The following is an 18,207-nucleotide window of genomic DNA, read 5'->3' as shown; positions in this document are numbered from 1 at the left end:
ATATGAACGTCAACAGAATAGGGCAAAACCCAATATGACATCTCCCAAGTCCTGCTGGTGATGTAGGAGGCAAGGCTGAATGGACCGAGCCTTTGGGAGCCCCATAAAAGCTGTCCTCAGAGAAAACCATGCCACCAAATCTCTGCTAACTGGTATGTCAATGCGCTGCCTTAAGACTAGTTACTACCTGATTGAAAAACATCACTTGATATCCCCAGTCCCAGAAAGTGAATTTCATTATGCAAGTTTGTATGGGGAAATGTCCAAAATGCTTACTGACAATTTAAATTCTGTAATCTATTACTGAGAAATTTATTTTAATATATATTTTGGGGCAGCTATACTTCAAAAGTCTTAACCGTAGGGATACCAATGGGGGTGGAGGTACTTTATGTTCACTTTTGTAAATGTTGTATTCTGGTCATGTACTGTGTATTTTAAAATTTTGAAGAAAATATTTATTGTTCTCATTGAAATTTTCTTTCAGATTCCTTGTTTTAATTTGTTCAGTTCAACTTAATCCAAAAATTGAACTGATATGTAGTAGTAGGTGCGACTTTTCATAAAGGATTTTCACATATTAAGTATTTTCAGTTTCTGAACCCTACTTATACATCACTATCACTTTAAAAAGTATGTTATTAATAAAGTCAATAACAATAAAATTAGCATTTTTTTTTTCTGTAGTCATATAGTACCCCTTCGCCTGATGGTAATATGTTATTGAAAATGTGTTGGTGTGTTAAGACAGTACTAAAAGATATTTTCAGGCTCTGAATCCTACTTCCAAATCTGTTAATCCTTAAAAAGTATGTTGTTAATAAAAATGAAAAAAATAGTTAACGAAATTTGTATCCTTTTTTGTAGCAAGCGTAAAGTGCTTCCACATTAGTTTAAACGTTATGGAAAAGTCATTGATATTGATAGAGTTAGCTAAGAGCCGCACATATTCTGAATGCCAAGTAAATTTTTCTTGCTAAGACAAAAAGTTATGTGTTTGAGTTATAGTGTTTGGATTGATAAGACGTTCATTGATAATATTCTTGGTAAGTTATTTGTTATAAACTAGATACAGTTTTTTGTTTTAATAGCTCTTAAAGCAGTTGCTGAAGTAGAAATTTATCATAAATTGACCTCTGGGAGAAAATTGTGACAAAAATATACCGACAGTAGCAGATACAATAAAAGCTATAAAAAAGGAAGGATCTCGGACAGAACTCAGTGAGTTAGTACAAATCAGTAACAAATAACAACTTGACTGGTCGTTATTAATGACAACCCTATCTCACTGTGTTACTGTCATAGCACAATATTAAAGACAGTTTATGTTGCATTAGAATATTCAGCTATCTCTCATGGCACCGTGTTCTGGGTGTCAGTACATAGGAAAAATTTTGTGATACAAAGGAAGATCGTAAAGGTAATGGAACAGGTGTCTTCTCTAACAGCCATTAAACCAATATTCAGGAAATTAAAAATATTGTCTGTATTTAATATACACTCTATTGCAAACATCTATCTTAAGAGCCAGAGACTGACCAGGAATCTGCTTCTGACAAGGAGTATGGGTGATGTACCCCATAAGAAATTACCCTAATCAGTCCAAGAAAACAATATACATTTAGGAATCAAATTAAGAACATTTTAGTTAAACATTATTTTTATGCGGTTGATGAATATGTAAAGAAAAAATTCTATTAAATATATTACAATGCATGCACAACCTTTTTATGCAGCTGATGAATATGTAAAGACAAATTTGCAAATTTGTGTTAACTCTGCTAGAACGTTTATTATACTTACTGTTAGTATAATAATTCATATTACTTTGACTGTTACAATGTAACTAAATTGCTGTATACAGATCTGACGCATAAGTTACATAATTTTTGTTGAACTGTGCTGTAAAATTTTATTATTAGAGCTTATTGTTGTGCTTTACTATAGTTCTCTGCTACATTTTTTCTATTTCTGTGCACACAATTTGTCCTATATCTTTTATACATTGTCAGGATAAAATTCTTGGGAACAAAATAAATAAATATTAAAAAAAAAACTGTGTTGTAGAGATGATCTGACATTCTGTTGCTTAGCAGCATTGACATGCAACAAACTTAGACATGTGTGGCCAGTCATGAAACATATTGTTTTACATTATGAGTGTTTTAGATACATGTCAATATAGCACCTACTCTTTGTCTTTTGCTACAGGCATTTTACAAGGAATCAAAAGTTCGATTCGATAATGACCAAGATTTCAAGAGAAAAGCATATGAATGTGTTGTCAAACTTCAAAAATTTCATCCTGAGGTAACAAGTGCTTGGGAGCTCATTTGCTCTGTCTCAAGGAAAGGTGAGACAAGTAAACTGATCTAAATTTAATATCTTTTTACTTTTATTTTCGTTCTGCAAATAAATTTAGTTGACGAGTACATACATCTTTACTGTTTTGACATCAAGAGGATTCTTCCAGTTGAATGATCTGATACAGGGCTTTTTAACATACAGAAACTCAGCTCAATTTTTAATTTTCTCAGATTTAATTACCCACAAGAAGAAGGAGAAAGATAGAAAGGAAGAAAGTCTCTCTGAGAATACTGATAATGTTTTATCATTTTATTCCATTTCATTTGATCGTTATGGGTGTTCCCTAAAGAACCTTTCAATTATTGCACATAGTGTGTGATTGTTGAGAATGTAGGTATTTTCCAATTGAAGTTAGGCTGCACTGTAATTTTAAATAGAGCTGCTATATTAGGAGTTTATTCTTTCAGTAAAACTGTTCTTGGACAGGTAACAACTGGATGTCCTCTGGATCTCTCTGTCCTGCTAGGAGTTTATGCCCATAAATATACCTTCCATAAATTTAATGAAAGTGATAGATAATTATTTTTGATAAGAGTCTTGTAATGCTACATGTGTCATATTTTTATGTGTGCAGTTGCTTTGCATATTACTTTTTGTATCTGGCTCGTTACAGGTGATAGTAAACTGACAGCTAATTCAACACACACAACCATTAGTCACATTTGGATCGTGTGATAAGCTTGTAAGCATCATAAGCATAATTTCAAACAATTTCATTAGCTCCTCAGATTTATTTCCAATGAAAAGAAACAGTTCAAACAATGAGCAAATGTGTGCCTTTGGAAAATCAGAAAAAAAAGTTTTGCAATGAGAACATGGAAACAGTGATAAAACATGAAAACAAAAGATAATCTGACCTTATTCATATGAAGAAAATATACCTCTCTGGAAATATTAACAACAACCATAATAAAACAAAATGCTCACCGATCATGTGTTGTTATACAACAGTCGAAACAGTGTCCAGCATTGTTTGGACTGTCTCTGCGCTGACAAGATGTGTCAGTACGCTTGCCCTATTCAATGCATTTTTACACTTCTTCCTCATGATTTGTTTTCTCCTTCGGTTGGTTCCCGCATTTGCACACTGTTTGTTTTATTATGAGGTTTCTTTCTCATGTCTCTTCGAATTTCCATTGGAAGAAGTATAGCCCCTTTATTATTTTTATTCTGTAATCATACAGTATCATTTTACACTCTGAATATTTGTTGTGAAGATAATGCGAAGTAGCATGTTAGTTAAGTGGAAGAGTAGTTTTTTAGGCCAGCAGACATTTCTCTGTTCACATAAACAATATGACAGCATCTGATTGTGCCCATCAGTTCCATACACATTCGCATTGCATTTGATCATTGGCAGCAGTTTTGAGATTGTTTGCTGGTGTGAATTTGTCACTTGTACCACTGTGTTCTTAAATCCTGTGGAAATTAACTAACATCTTGTCTAGCCTTTGATTTTCCTGTCTTCACCATTGCAAATATCAAGCAATTGTGTTTTCTTTACTGAATTTTGCAGAAGCTAATTCAGCTGTTGTAGTAATTGTCCTTGTGAATATAATGAGCAACATGCAGCTACTTCTCCATCAAATGCAAAAAGACCACCCGGATTTTTTAGCATGTATATTTTGATGCCATATTTATGCCTTTTATTTGTATATGTTGTCTAAAGGACAATCTCCCCCTCCAAAGAATCATTGATTAATCTAAAGATAGATCTCTTTCTGAACAATAAACTCAACAGATTCTGTTAATTTAGTGTCGGTCATATATTACATAATTTATCATCCTTTTAGGGTTGTCCAGCTGTGGTTTATTAGCAAAATTTAATGTGAACAAGATGGAATGGATTAGTAAACATTCCTGTTTATGCATCGTGTGCTACGTCATCTGCAATTGCCGGCCAGTGTGACTATGCGGTTCTAGGCGCATCAGTCTGGAACCACGTGGCCACTACAGTCGCAGGTTCGAATCCTGCCTCGGTCATGGATATTTGTGATGTCCTTAGGTTAGTTAGGTTTAAGTAGTTCTAAATTATAGGGGACTGATGACCGCAGAAGTTGAGTCCCATAGTGCTCAGAGCCATTTGAACCATTTCATCTGCAATTTTGTCACCATCATCATCCATATCTTCAGATTCTGCACTCTCACGAAACATATTTGAAACTTCTGTTTCTATACTATTGTTACTAAGGCATGGTTCCACGAGAGTTGAAACTTAAATAGTTGCAACTATTTATTCACAACCAATACAAAAGTTACATGTTTGCACCTGTTACTGTCCTTCAAAGTAGCTATCAGTGTAGTGTAGAACCCATTGCCAGTGATGTGGAAGGCGTAGTATGCCGTTAGCAGAGCCTGTTCTGTTGGTGGTGTGAATAGAGTGGTCTACTGCCTTTCAAATCTCTGGAACAGTTCTGAAGCGAATGCCAAGAAGTGGTTCCTTCATCTTTGGAATAAAATCAAAGTCACAAGGACTTAAGTCCGGGGAGTATGGTAGATGGTACAGTACTTCCCAGTCCCAACGACCGAACAGAGCAGCCACAGCTTGCACTGTGCACATTGTCGTTTAAAATTATGGGTCGGTTGTGCAGAAAGTGTCACCGCTTCTTTAGCAAGGCTGGTTGCAGGTGATGCTCCAAAAACAAACAGTAATACTGTGCATTGATAATCTGCCGTCGAGGAAAGTAATGCGTTAGGATAACACCATCACAGTTGTACAAAAGAATCACCATAACTTTAACCATTCTGGGGCTTTGATGCACTTTTCACTTTCGCGGCAGCTTGTAATGTTGCCATTTGTTGGATTGGCGTTTCAGTTTTGGCTCATACGATGTGGCCCATGTCTCATCCAGTGTTACGATATGGCGCAAGAAAGCCTCTTCTTCGTGCTCACAGCACTCCAAGTGTGCCTGAGAAGTATCGTAACGCATCCATTTCTGCATTTCCGTCAAGTCATGCAGAACCCAGGCATTCCTTCAGGATGTGAAGCATAGTTGTATGCGCTAATCCAGTTTCATGGGCGAACTCACAAATTGTATGGTGTCAACTAATGTGGCACTGTCCACTAATGCGGCAACAGCATGCATTTCTTCTTCAGAGATTCTAGGACGACCTGCCCGATGCATGTCTGCCACAGTTTGCCGACCTTCGTTGAAGGTTTTTATCAAACGTGCCACTGTTCTATACGGCAGTTCAGATTCCATGCACACCACTTGAAGTTCTTAATGACACTGTTGTGCTATAGGACCTCTGGCACATTCAGTCTTCATCCAACTACATTGTTCCTGTTTCGAAAACATAGTGACACCATTACCACATTTACTCGAATCTGAAAAATGAGACTTCATATCAAGGAAAAAAAAATTTCCCAAATCTTAATCTGCACCTAAAATTTGAGACTTGAAAGTTTTAGGCTGCACCTCCAAATCGAAACTTAAGTTGGTCCATTGTAATATGAGAAACAATTTAGGTCTAATGAATGACGATACAGCTACAGTAGTTTGGTTCGAGTCGTAGGCTTAGCAGTTAAGCTTTACCAGGTAGCCATTGCTATGCGTCAGGCGCTCCGTCCGTATTTATACGGGTACCCTTCCTTTTTCACGTGCTTCTTCTGGTTTGAATTGATTGCTTATTTTTCTTTGATCTGATAAAGTGCTGTTCTCTTTGTTATAGGTGTTTATGTCACTCTAAGCTGAAAATGCATTACTGTACTGTGTGATGCATTGTTTGTCGCCTTCTGATAGTGTGTGTTTACGACCTATCGCCGCACGCGACGTGGCTTGCTTTTGTGCACGCTACCGCTGCTTACAATTAAAAAACAAAAGAGAGGAATCGTCTCATTAGTGAAACAATGGCAAGAGACTGCTATTTGTTGTACTTACACTGCTGTTTTCTTTGATAATGATCAACAAGAACCAAATAATATATTCCGTATGATAGATGATGTTCTGAACGAGAATTTAGCGAAAATTTTTCTCCGTTTGAAAATCTTTTGCAGATGCCTCTTTAGTACATTACATTCTGCACAGAAATTAGAGTCATCTTAGATTTAAAAATCTAGTCAATTGCCGTGCTTCATTTCTGACTGTACCACTATTAGGCATAAAAATAATACAAATATAAATATGACATGATATGTACATTCCTCTGTGTTTGCTGTTGTCTCACTCTAGTTTCGTAGTTTATTAGGCAGACAGGATTTAAATAAGATTGCAGCAAACACGAAAGAATACATGGCAAAATGTTTATATTCGTATTATTCTTATGGTGAAGAGAATACTGCATGTGATTCACAATACACAAAAGTTCTTATTAGCAACCATCTCTTCTCACAGGTAGGAAAAAATTCAGAATGTAGAGTTGGCCATATTGACAAACATCCCAAACAGTCTTGCCAGTCGGATTTTCGTAGCACATTGAAATGATGCTACATTCGAAGATGAACAATACGGAATTTGTACGTACTTCGTTGGATAATGTATGAAAATGCAGTGGTCGAAACTCGGAACAGAGAAAATAGCTCATCTTCCATCCTTTTTTTTTTTTAATTTCTTTACTGATGCAGATGTTTTGGTGCCCGTATTTATCCTTGTGCCTGCAAAGCACGCCTGTGTAGCACTACATACTGTATATTTGACAGCAGAACTTAGTTGTGGTGGCACCTACCAACATTTTTCAGAACTTCTGCTTACTTTGCTCTGGATTCTAAGCCACAGGCGGCTTTTTGGATACAAAAACCGTAAAAAAAAGTGCGGCTTGGATTCGAGTAAATACGGTACGTTAGACCACTCGCTCACAAGTGATTTGTGTTGATTGTGCGCGCCTGTGACGTGGGACAGGCGAGTCCATTTGCTTGGAGGTAAGGTAGGTATGTCAACAACGTGTGCTATCAGCATCAGTAGTAGATTCCATTGCATAGTGTCTCCACAGCAGTGTTGCCACTATTTAAGTTCCAACCTACCTATTTTCTCGATATTCCAGCTCTCCTCCTCTGATTCATCTTCAAACTCAAAATCACTATCTTGTAACACATTCAGTAGCTGAATAGCAGTGAATTTTGATTCTTCCAACACTTTTTAATGTTATAAGATCCTGGTGTTGGTTGATTAGCTGCCATGTTGAACAGTCCAATTTACAGGTAACTAATTGTTAGTGTATGCAAAAAAGAGTTGTAGGTAACAAAATTATTGCCTGAGACTTTTGTTGCACAGCTGCAGAACTAAAGTGAATACAGTGAAACCCTGCTTTTACTTTCAAGGGACTTCAGAAAAATTGTGTAAATGCAGGAAAAATGTAAAATGTGGAAAATAATGTTTTAAGCTGTAAAAAGTTATGTATAGGATACCACCCTGGATTTTTGCACACATGTATAGTATGTGTACATAACAGGCATCAATAGACTTGTCAGGGACTTGCTTATTATCTAATACAGCTTTATAATCCAATAAAAACTGCTGATGCAACTGGTACTGATAACTGTCTGGGAAGTAGGAACATTTGACTCACTTTTGTATGTCATAATCAATGTTTTTGAAAACCTGCAGGTGTCATTCATTATTTAAATAATGAAATACTGCACTAGTCACCCATTTTTTCGTGCTTAGCACGAATGCGTCTCGAGAATTTTTTGTTGTTAAGTGCAAATATGTACATGAGCATTTAGTGTGGTGTTTGAATATTCTACATCTCTTGCACTATAGTTGACTTTATGATGTTGTGCCTCCTCAGTTATGTGGAAAACCACACACATGCAAACTACCTCACATCGTTTGTGTAATATCACAAAAAATACATACATCAATACTGCACTTGACAACTAGCATAAATTCTCGAAACATGTTTTGCTCGGCATGAAAAAAAAATATGTTACCGGTGCTGTGTTTAAACCAAAAACATTTGAGCAATGCAAAGTGAATGATGGTGTGAACTAGTGCTACAAGTGGCAAAACACCAAAACATACTAAATATGGTTTGACAAAGATGTCACAGTGATCACAACAATCATGAAACTGCGTTTGTGTGGTCGATAGTTTGGGAATGGTTGTGATTGGTCATGGTATATTTATTGGAACAAACCTAGTTATGCCCATCAGCCACCACGCCAAGTAGAGCTTCGCAGCAGCGGGAGATATGGCACGAATTGTTCCAACTTTTTACACATTTACCGGTTCAAGTCCACTTAGTAGAGTGCCCTGGCGTCAAGAAACATAACCAGATAATACTTGTAAACACTAATGGATGGTCAAAATAATTCAGCATCATTTTTTTCTCCATCAATCTTTTTCTTGGTAATGCGTAAATCGCAGAAAAATTATAAATTTGGTGATGCAAAATCAATTGTAAGTTAACATTGTGAACATAGGAAATTTGGCGGGAACTATAAAAAAATGTAGTAAATAGCGGGAAAATGTTAATTTAAGGAACGTAAAAGCAAGGTTATACTGTATTACACCTGTGACTGCCACACTCGCTAGTTGGTCATGGAAATGCTAGAAGCATTAGCAGCACTGGGCTAGTGGCTGGTGTTGACACTTATAAATGTCAGCCACAGTATACATGTTAAAGAAGAAGTGACGTATATTTTCAGAATAGCTGGATTACAAAACTGCTTCAAAATTGATGCTGTAATAGCAACCAGAAGTCTTAGTGTCCCAGTCAAGAGTTTCTGTGTAAATCTCAGCTGTAATTTTGTGTGTGATATTCATGCCTACAGTCAGTAGTAATATCCAACTCATGACATTCAGTCGCTAAATCCCAATGTAATGAGTTTACAAACAGTCTTCATTTCACTCAGTGTTCAGCTTGTTGTGCTAGCCAAAAATACCAAACAGTCCCATACTTGGTTTGTATGCGACTTCTGCTAAAAATATACGACACAGAGTTAAGACATGTTGTAAGAAAAACTTGTTTCACTTCGTCAAAATACCTTATCAGAACTGCTAATTACAAACATGCCTTCTTTTGATGGTCTGTGGTCCCTTTGTTTTCATAAAATGAATTTTACCAACATTTTAAAAATTGTTGGAGCCCCTGCAAGACTGCCTTATGCACTGGTGATTCAGTTATGGTTCCTGACTGTAGCCCCACAGTACATCCGGCTCCAGAATGTGGGAAACCGTCATAGTGATGGCCAATGAGAGAAGCACCTGTTCTCATATAACTCAGAAAAACCACTAACTGACCAATAATAACTCTTAAATAGAGTGTAGTGTATGTTAACTGCTCAAATACTATTTTCAAAATGACACTTGAACTTCAAATAAACATATCTTTACTTACCTCATGGACCAGTGTGAAGTTATTGCTTCATGGATATAATCACCAGCTGTACTCAGTGTGCGTGAGACTCATTCCACTATAGTGCAGCTTTATTTCACATGCTCACTTCTTCACATACTCTTCCCACTCACTACCTACTTATTTTAATAATATGCCACCTGCAATTTGTTTTCAGTTAATGGATTTTTGTGCATATAATTATATAGTTCAAAGTTTTATTAACATTGGTTTATGGAAATGGATGGAATAGAATAACAGTCTGGTGTATGATTTAGCTTCTTGCTGCATTCTAGTGCGCTGTGGCACGCCACATGGCACTTCACATAGTGTGGGAGCTAGCCACCTGGGCTCCATTCTCCATATACACTGAAGCGCCAAAGAAACTGCTACAGGCATGCATATTCAAATACAGAGATATGCAGACAGGCAGAATATGGCGCAGCGGCCAGCAATGCCTATATAAGACTATAAGTCTGGTGCAGTTGTTAGAGCAGTTACTGCTGCTACAATGGCAGGTTATGAAGATTTAAGTGAGTTTGAATGTGATGTTACTGTTGGCGCACAAGCGATGGGCACAGCATCTCCAAGGTAGCGATGAAGTAGGGATTTTCCCGTACGACCTTTTCATGAGTGTACCGTGAATATCAGGAATCCTGTAAAACGTCAAATCTCCAGCATCATTGCACCCGGAAAATGATCTTTCAAGAACGGGACCAACAATGACTGAAAGGAATCGTTCAGCTTGACAGAAGTGCAGCCCTTCCACAAATTACTGTGGGTTTCAGTGCTGGGCCATCAACAAGTGTCAGCGTGTGAATCATTCAATGAAACATCATTAATATGGGCTTTTGGAGCTTAAGGCCCAGTTGTGTACCCTTGAAAATACCGCTTCAGTTGTAGATTTCTTTATTTTCACCTGACCGGTTTCGGACTGTTATAAGCCCACCTTCAGGTGCCGTAGCTGTGCTGTGGTCCCCGAGTGCTGCGTGTACCAGGCGCGGTGTGATGCTTATGAGTGCAGAACAGGGAGAACACTTTTCTGCACAATACAAAGCTTTACTCCTCACCTGGGCCCTTCAACATTGACATTGCACAATTGATGAATGGGAACATGTTGCCTAGTTGGACGAGTCTCGTTTCAAATTGTGTCGTGGAAATGGACGTGTATGCGTATGGGGACAACCACATGAATCCGTGGACCTGGCATGTCAACAGTGGTCTGTTCAAGCTAGTGAAGCCTCAGTAATTGTGCAGTTGGAGTGATATGGGGTCCCTGATGCATCTAGATATGACTCTGACAGGTGACATGTACATACACATCCTGTCTGATCACCTGCACCCATTCATGCCCATTGTGCATTCCAACGGACTTAGGCAATTCCAACAGGACAGTGCAACACCCCACACATCCAGAATTGCTACAGAGTGGCTCCAGGAACACTTTTCTGCACCAGACTCCCCAGATATGAACATTATTCAGCATATCTGGGATGCCTCGCAACATGCTGTTCAGATGAGATCTCCCCCCCCCCTCGTTCTCTTACGGATTTATGGACAGTCCTGCAGAATTAATGGTGTCAATTCCCTCCAGCACTACTTCAGACATTGGTCATTTCTATGCCACATGGTGTTGTGGCACTTCGACATGCTCGCGGGGGCCCTACATGATTTTAGCCAGGTGTACCAGTTTCTTTGGATCTTCAGTATAGTTTCTGCAGAGGCTTAAAACTGCTTTTAAGATTGAACTATATATTGCTACACCACACCCTGGCCAGAACTACATCATGGTCTTGATCCGAAATGGAGTGAGTACAAATCTCATGTTGAGGGTTGCATACACTAGAAATCAAGGTGTCACTGTTACATTAGTGCATTATTGCATTTCTTCCACTGTAATTCTGCATGTATGAGGAGTCGGAGAACAATGGCACTTCATTCTCTTCCCATTTGTCGACTCATTCTCTCTCACTGAAGCATGCTGGAGTGGAGCTAGTCGTGACTTTGTACAGAAGCTGAGTGCGTGATTATGCTGCAATATAGTAGCACTGACAGTGTGAAATGACAGATTGTCAAGATCAGATGGCCTCTACAAAGCTGTATTTTGTGACTGTGGAAGGTGTAACATGAAAATTAAGGAACACAGTGAACACAATTGCAAGTGTGCGTCATTAGAGGAAGAGTGATACCTGGAAAAAGGTGGTTGCTATAAACCATGCTTCAGATGAAAAACATACAAAGTTCATCAATTGCAAACAGAATGGTTGTATTCTTTGTTTATTCCACTTCCACCATGGGAAAACATTTGTACCCTGTCAAGTGAAAACTAAGCCCAGAATTGTCACTGTTATGTCCCTGTGAACAATACGCACACTACATGTGTATTCTAATGATTATGGTAACCAGCGATTGTGGCCTGATAGTGAGCTTTGTAGCTTATAATTCATTTCTCTAACTTTTTCAAGAACTGCCGTGAATTTACTTTGATAGCTAGCGGTAACCTGCAGCTGCACTTGCATATCAATAGTTTTGTTATGATGAATGATGGTGATTAAATAAGCTATTGTACGTGCAGTAACATCAGCTGTCCTCATGTGTCTGCCTGTTTGGGTAAGCATAGCTCATGAATGTGTGCCCTGCTCTCCCTGCTCCCAAGCTATTCCAATGCGCAATGTGTCGGCATAGCAGGGTCGCTGCCAAGCAATGTGTACAGAGAAGCATGGGCAGGAGCATGCATTGTGCTATTGAAGTAGCTATAAATTATACGTGTAAATTATGCAACAAATAGTGTGGAAATACGGATTAAACACATTGAAGATGGCATAAGTGTTGTATTCATTACTTTAAATGATTAATGGAAAATCTCATATAAAGATGTGAAACAATTACTAACAAAGAGATAGAGGGGCTGGCCAGCACTTACCTCAGCTCAGTACAGTCGATAGATACACAAAAAACAGAACCGAAAATTTATGTTCCTAGCTTCCGGAACAAATGTTCCTTCATCAGGGAGGAGAAAGGGAAGAAGGGAAAGTGGATTCAGTTACTCACAACCCAGGTTATGAAGCAACAGGGAAAGGAAAACAGGGAGGGTAGCAAGGATGGAGGCATGGTTGTCAGAGGGAAGCCAAAGCGTCAGAGCAAGCAGTGGAAACATGCGACTTCACCGCCTTCAAAGAAATCAAAGGCCGTGCACACCTGTTCTGGTAAGGTCAATATGTCCTTTTTTGACCACAAGAGCCTACTGCTTGTCAAGCTCCTGGAACGGGGAACCACCATCAATGCCCAGCATTATCAAGCCACTTTACAGAACCTTAGACGAGCTATGTTGTCCAATGGCATTATCCTCCTGCATGATAATGCCCGCCCACACATGGCCAATGCGCTGAAGATGACATTGCAGCAATTTCGGTGGAAAACACTGGAACATCCACAGTACAGTCCCAATCTTTCAATGTGTGACTTTCACGTGTTTCGATCTCTAAAACAAGCTATTCGAAGACATTGATTCGCAATGGACAACGAAGTGTGTGACTGGGTCCAGGCCTGGATCCGATAGCAGCCTACTAGCTTCTTCAAGGATGGAATTAACCAGTTAGTGTTGCAATGACATAAATGTGCCAACAGTTTTGGCGACTATTTTTGGTTATGTGTACTGTGTATAACTACATTTTTGAGTTAGTAAAATCATTACCGTTACTTTACACAAGTGATCAGGTTTCATTTGAATGTCCCTTATAGATCGGTGGTCATAATGTTCTAGTTGATCAGTGTACATTCATCTGTGTCGGTTCTGTACAGTAAATACTCTGTTTGAACTACTGGATAAAAACAGCAGCTACATAGTGTAAGAGGGGGGCAGTGGCTTTTTGCAAACCAGCTGCTGTTCTCCTAAATAATGAAAGTAGGAGTTGAGACACTGAATAATTAATAGGCACATAAAAGAGACAAACAAAATTGCTAAACTTTTGGATGAATCCTCCTCCATAGCCAACATAATACATGTACATACAGATAACACATATAAAGTTACATGGGTACATTTTCCTGACTGATGGCAGATCAACTGGGGTAAGGGGTTGCACCAGATAAAGTGGATGAGAGCGGAAAGGAAAAGGCAAGTGGGAGGGAGACTTGAGGAAAGGTGGCTAATACCTGGGAGGAAGGGGCAGCAGACCTGCGAGATAGGATTGAGACACCCATGAGCTAAGAAATCAGAAATGAGTTCAGAATAATCACTGTGAATTCACAATTTCTGCCTGGCACTACATATGCAACACTGGGCATGACAATTATCTTATATCAATACCATGGTTGATCAGTTACTGGTGAACAGTGTTCTGTTTTGAGTGAGTATGTATGTATGTATGTATGTATGTATGTGTGTCTGTCTGTACATATGTACACATATAAAACATTTTCAAAGACTGCTGTAAGTTTATTTTAATACTTAATCTCTTTTCAGAGAATGTTTAACAATTACTTTGACATACACACATTTTGGACACACAACCGAGTCTGTGACATGAAAACATGATACAAGGATGAAGTGTATTCTTTACATGGTGACTAACCTATACTAATAATTAATCTACCAACTGTTCCGTTTGAACAAGATAATCTTTTTCCTGGTATTTTCAGCGGGAACTTCAGTATAGCTTGAGGCACAATAAAAGTTTTATCTCATTAAAATCAAATTATGAAAATAAAAGATCTCATAATTAAAAGTTTTATCCATATTAATATTATAAATACAAATGTAACCTTGTCTATGATGTTTTCATGTCAAACTTGCAGAACTGATTTTCATGAAATTTGATACTGAAATAGCTTGATCCATGATAGAGAACATAGGCTGTTTAGAAAGTGTGCAAATATTTATTGATTTGAAGAGTATTACGTGAATTACACAAAAATATTTACACTCTGTCTTTTGACCTTCTTCATATCTGTGAAAATGCTTTTATTGGTTGACGTGTGCTACATTATACGATTCAAAGTAATGAATACTAACAAAGAGATAGAGGGGCTGGCCAGTACTTACCTCATCTCAGTACAGCCAATAGATACACAAAAAACAAAACCGAAAATTTATGTTCCTAGCTTTCGGAACAAATGTTCCTTCATCAGGGATGAGAGAGGGGAAAGAAGGGGAAGAAGGTTATGAAGCAATAGGGCAAGGAAAACAGGGAGGGTAGCAAGGATGGAGGCATGGTTGTCAGAGGGAAGCCAAAGATATGTGACAGGAAGCCATTTTCCTCCTCATGGTGACGTTGCAGATGACTGAAAGACATCACCATTCTAGTATTGTGCTGTTTAGCAGTCAGTTGGTGGGGAACCAACTGCGCATACATTTTTGGAAAGTTTAAGTGTTGATGCATTATAGTGTGGGCGGTGCCTACGCTAATACCCAGTAACCAATGGATCTTATCCATGGTGATTCTGCGGTTGTCCAAGACTAAAGCAGTCACTTCCGCAACCATTTATGGTGTGATGACACGATGAGCCTGTCCAGGACGAGCATTGTCTTCCTGTGATGCCACCCCACAAAGAATCGTTTGCACCATTTGACAACACTTGAATGACTCAGACTGTGCCCACCATACACAGCCTTCATCTGTCGATACATTTCACGGCCTCCAACTCCCTCCGCTGCCAAAACTCGAATCACTCCTCATTGTTCCTGCTTACTTGCCTGCATATTCGGTAGTGACGATAACTTGTGTGACCACCCTCTCTTTGGCGTGAAACCACACTGGTGCTGCACAGCATCAAAAGGTGCGCTTGCGTCAGTTTCTCCACAAATAGATTGCACCACCATACCCACAGTTACGTGGTGCCACCTTACGTGTAAGGCAAAGGTACACGCACTGACCAGGTTTCATTTGAATGAACCTCATACTATCGATATAAACCAGTCCAGGCAATAGCAGCATCACCTGGCGAGAAATGACTGTTTGTCATACACACACATTTTGCATGAAGTACCGGTGAGTGTGCTGTTCTTCTGTAGAATGGGAAAAGTGCATGATCTATCTGAGTTTGACCAAGGACAGATTTTGATTGCCTGGAGGCTCGGTGTGAGCATTTCAGAAGCTCCTTGACTTTTCGGGTGTTAAGGAATGCTACGGTGGGTGTCTTCAACACATGGTGTAATCACGTCCAGACGTTTTGGGGTTGGGTGGCTACCCCTCTTTACAGATGTCAGACATTGTACCCTGGGCAGACTGGTAAAACAGGACAGGCAGCGAACTACGGCAGAATTAACATAAATGCTGGGCCGATTACTAGTGTGGCTGAATACACAGTGCACCAAATACTCCTAACAATGTGCCCCCGCAGCCAACGACCCATTTATGTGCCAATGTTAACATAACAACATTGGCAACTGCGACTTAAGTGAGCATGCGACCTCATCACTAGACATTGGCGCAGTGGCAGTGTGTTACATGGTCTGATAAATCACGGTACCATCTTCATCATAGTGATGGGATGGCATGAATCCATCATCTTCCAGGGAACAGCTCCTTGACACTTGTACTGTGGGAAAGAGACAAGCTGGCGGTGGTTCCATTATGCTCTGGGGAACATTTTCATGGGAATCCACAAGTGCAGCAGAACTTGGGCAGGGTGCCATGATAGCCAAATAGTATCTTACACTGGTTGCAGTCCACGTACACCCTTTCATAACAATCATGTTGCCCAATGGCAGTGGCATTTTTGAGCTAGGTAATGCACGACATCACAGGGCGAGGAGTGTGATGGAGTAGTCCGTGGAGCACAGTGGCAAGTTCCAGTTGATGTGCTGGTCCTCCAGCTTGCCAGATCTGAACCAGATCAAACACATCTTGGATGCAATTGAGCGTGGTGTCAGAGCTCATCCCTCCCCTCCCCAGAATGTATGGGAATTAAGTGACGTGATGTGCAGATGTGGTGACAGCTCCCTCCAGTGACCTACCAAGGCCTCATTACTTCCATGCCATTACGTGTCACCAGTGTTATCTGTGCCAAAGATAGACTTACAGACTATTAGATAGGTGCTCGTAATGTTCTAGCTGATCAATGTATGTGGCAATAGAAGCAAAAAATTTTCCATTAACCATGGGAATGTAAATAAGCCATTTATGGGGTGATTTTGAATGTGTGTTACAAATCACCAATGACTTCAGTATGAAATATTGACCTAATTAGCACAAATATATTTGAAGTGTTAACTATTTGATTAAGTCCCTAACTGATTTCGAATTTCGTCTATGGGTCATGATTGGGTATGTGGTACGTGCATGATGGAGCACTGGCACATTTTTTGATGATATGGGACAGCATCTAACACATCGATATGGTCGAAGTCAGGAAGTCATTTCTGAAAGTATTTGTATGGAATATAGCCATGTATGCAAGTGAAATATAGGTGATAAATAGTTTAGACAAGAAGAGAATAGAAGCTTTTGAAATGTGGTGCTACAGAAGAATGCTGAAGATTAGATGGGTAGATGACATAGCTAATGTGGAGGTACTGAATGGCATTGGAGGGAAGAGAAATGTGTGGCAGAAGGGATTGTTTGGTAGGACATGTTCTGAGGCATCAAGGGATCACCAATTTAGTATTGAAGGGCAGTGTGGAGGGTAAAAGTAATAGAAGGAGACCAAGAGATGAATACACTAACCAGATTCAGAAGGATGTAGGTTGCAGTAGGTACTGGGAGATGATGAAGCTTGCACAGGATAGAGTAGCATGGAGAGCTGCATCAAACCAGGCTCTGAATTGAAGACAACAACAACAACAACAACAACAACAACAACAACAATGGTCGAAGACGGATAGATAGGTGCATCTTGTGCACCTTGGATATCAGTATCCCCTGACCTATATCCTGTGGACTCTTCTGTCTGTGGTAATATCAAAATTGAAGTGTATAGCACTTCTGTGGATTCACTTGGAGAATTGGAGCAGCAATTGTACAGTCTTGACCAGATTATAAGATGATCCGTGGGTGTTTGAAAGAAATTGTAACTTTAACACACTGCACATGGGAGTGTACAACACACTTCATAGGTGAGTTTAGTATTGCACCACAATGAAAGGACAACTACAGGAACACTTCTGTTAATAGTTAAAAGTTTATATGAAATTGCTATACATAATATAGTGAAGTAGTATTGTGTTTATTGCAGAAGAACACAATGAAAGAAATTTGAGCTAAATTAGATGTGGAATTAATCAAAAAGTTTACAGTTAAAATACATTGTAATAACTAGAAAAATATTTTGTCCTGTAGTCAGTGCCAGGGTGCCATTTGAAAAAGTCATACCGCTATTCATATTTTTTTTAAAAAACAACGTTGCAATGAAGGCAATCATGCTGTTTGATGGCCTCCTGACGGCTGCAGAACATTTGCTTAAAACATTTAGTAATTTGCATGTGGACAAACTTATTTAGGGTGGTCAAGATAAATGGGACACCCTATATTTTTTACCCTGTTGGTTTTTGCTGTTGATTATGATACATGCTGTATTTATTGATAAATTTAAGGTGTGTTTAATACAGTAATTATAGTTACATGG

The 18,207-nt window shown here is 39.0% G+C and overlaps 1 protein-coding gene across 3 annotated transcripts in view; it reads left to right on the top strand.

The window, feature by feature from the left end:
- The window catches only part of LOC126365812 (arginine--tRNA ligase, cytoplasmic), a 141,410-nt gene that overhangs the window by 61,011 nt on the left and 62,192 nt on the right, over nt 1-18,207 (top strand). For all 3 annotated transcript variants that reach the window (XM_050008403.1, XM_050008402.1, XM_050008404.1), the window contains one exon: nt 2,212-2,353. In XM_050008403.1, coding sequence (XP_049864360.1) covers nt 2,212-2,353 — 142 coding nt within the window. The remainder of the gene's footprint in view (nt 1-2,211; nt 2,354-18,207) is intronic.

This window comes from Schistocerca gregaria, chromosome 4, assembly GCF_023897955.1.
Source record: "Schistocerca gregaria isolate iqSchGreg1 chromosome 4, iqSchGreg1.2, whole genome shotgun sequence".
NCBI classification, from domain to species: Eukaryota; Metazoa; Arthropoda; class Insecta; order Orthoptera; family Acrididae; genus Schistocerca; species Schistocerca gregaria.
Note: the sequence above shows the minus strand (reverse complement) of the source record. Positions and strands in the feature narration are given on the sequence as shown.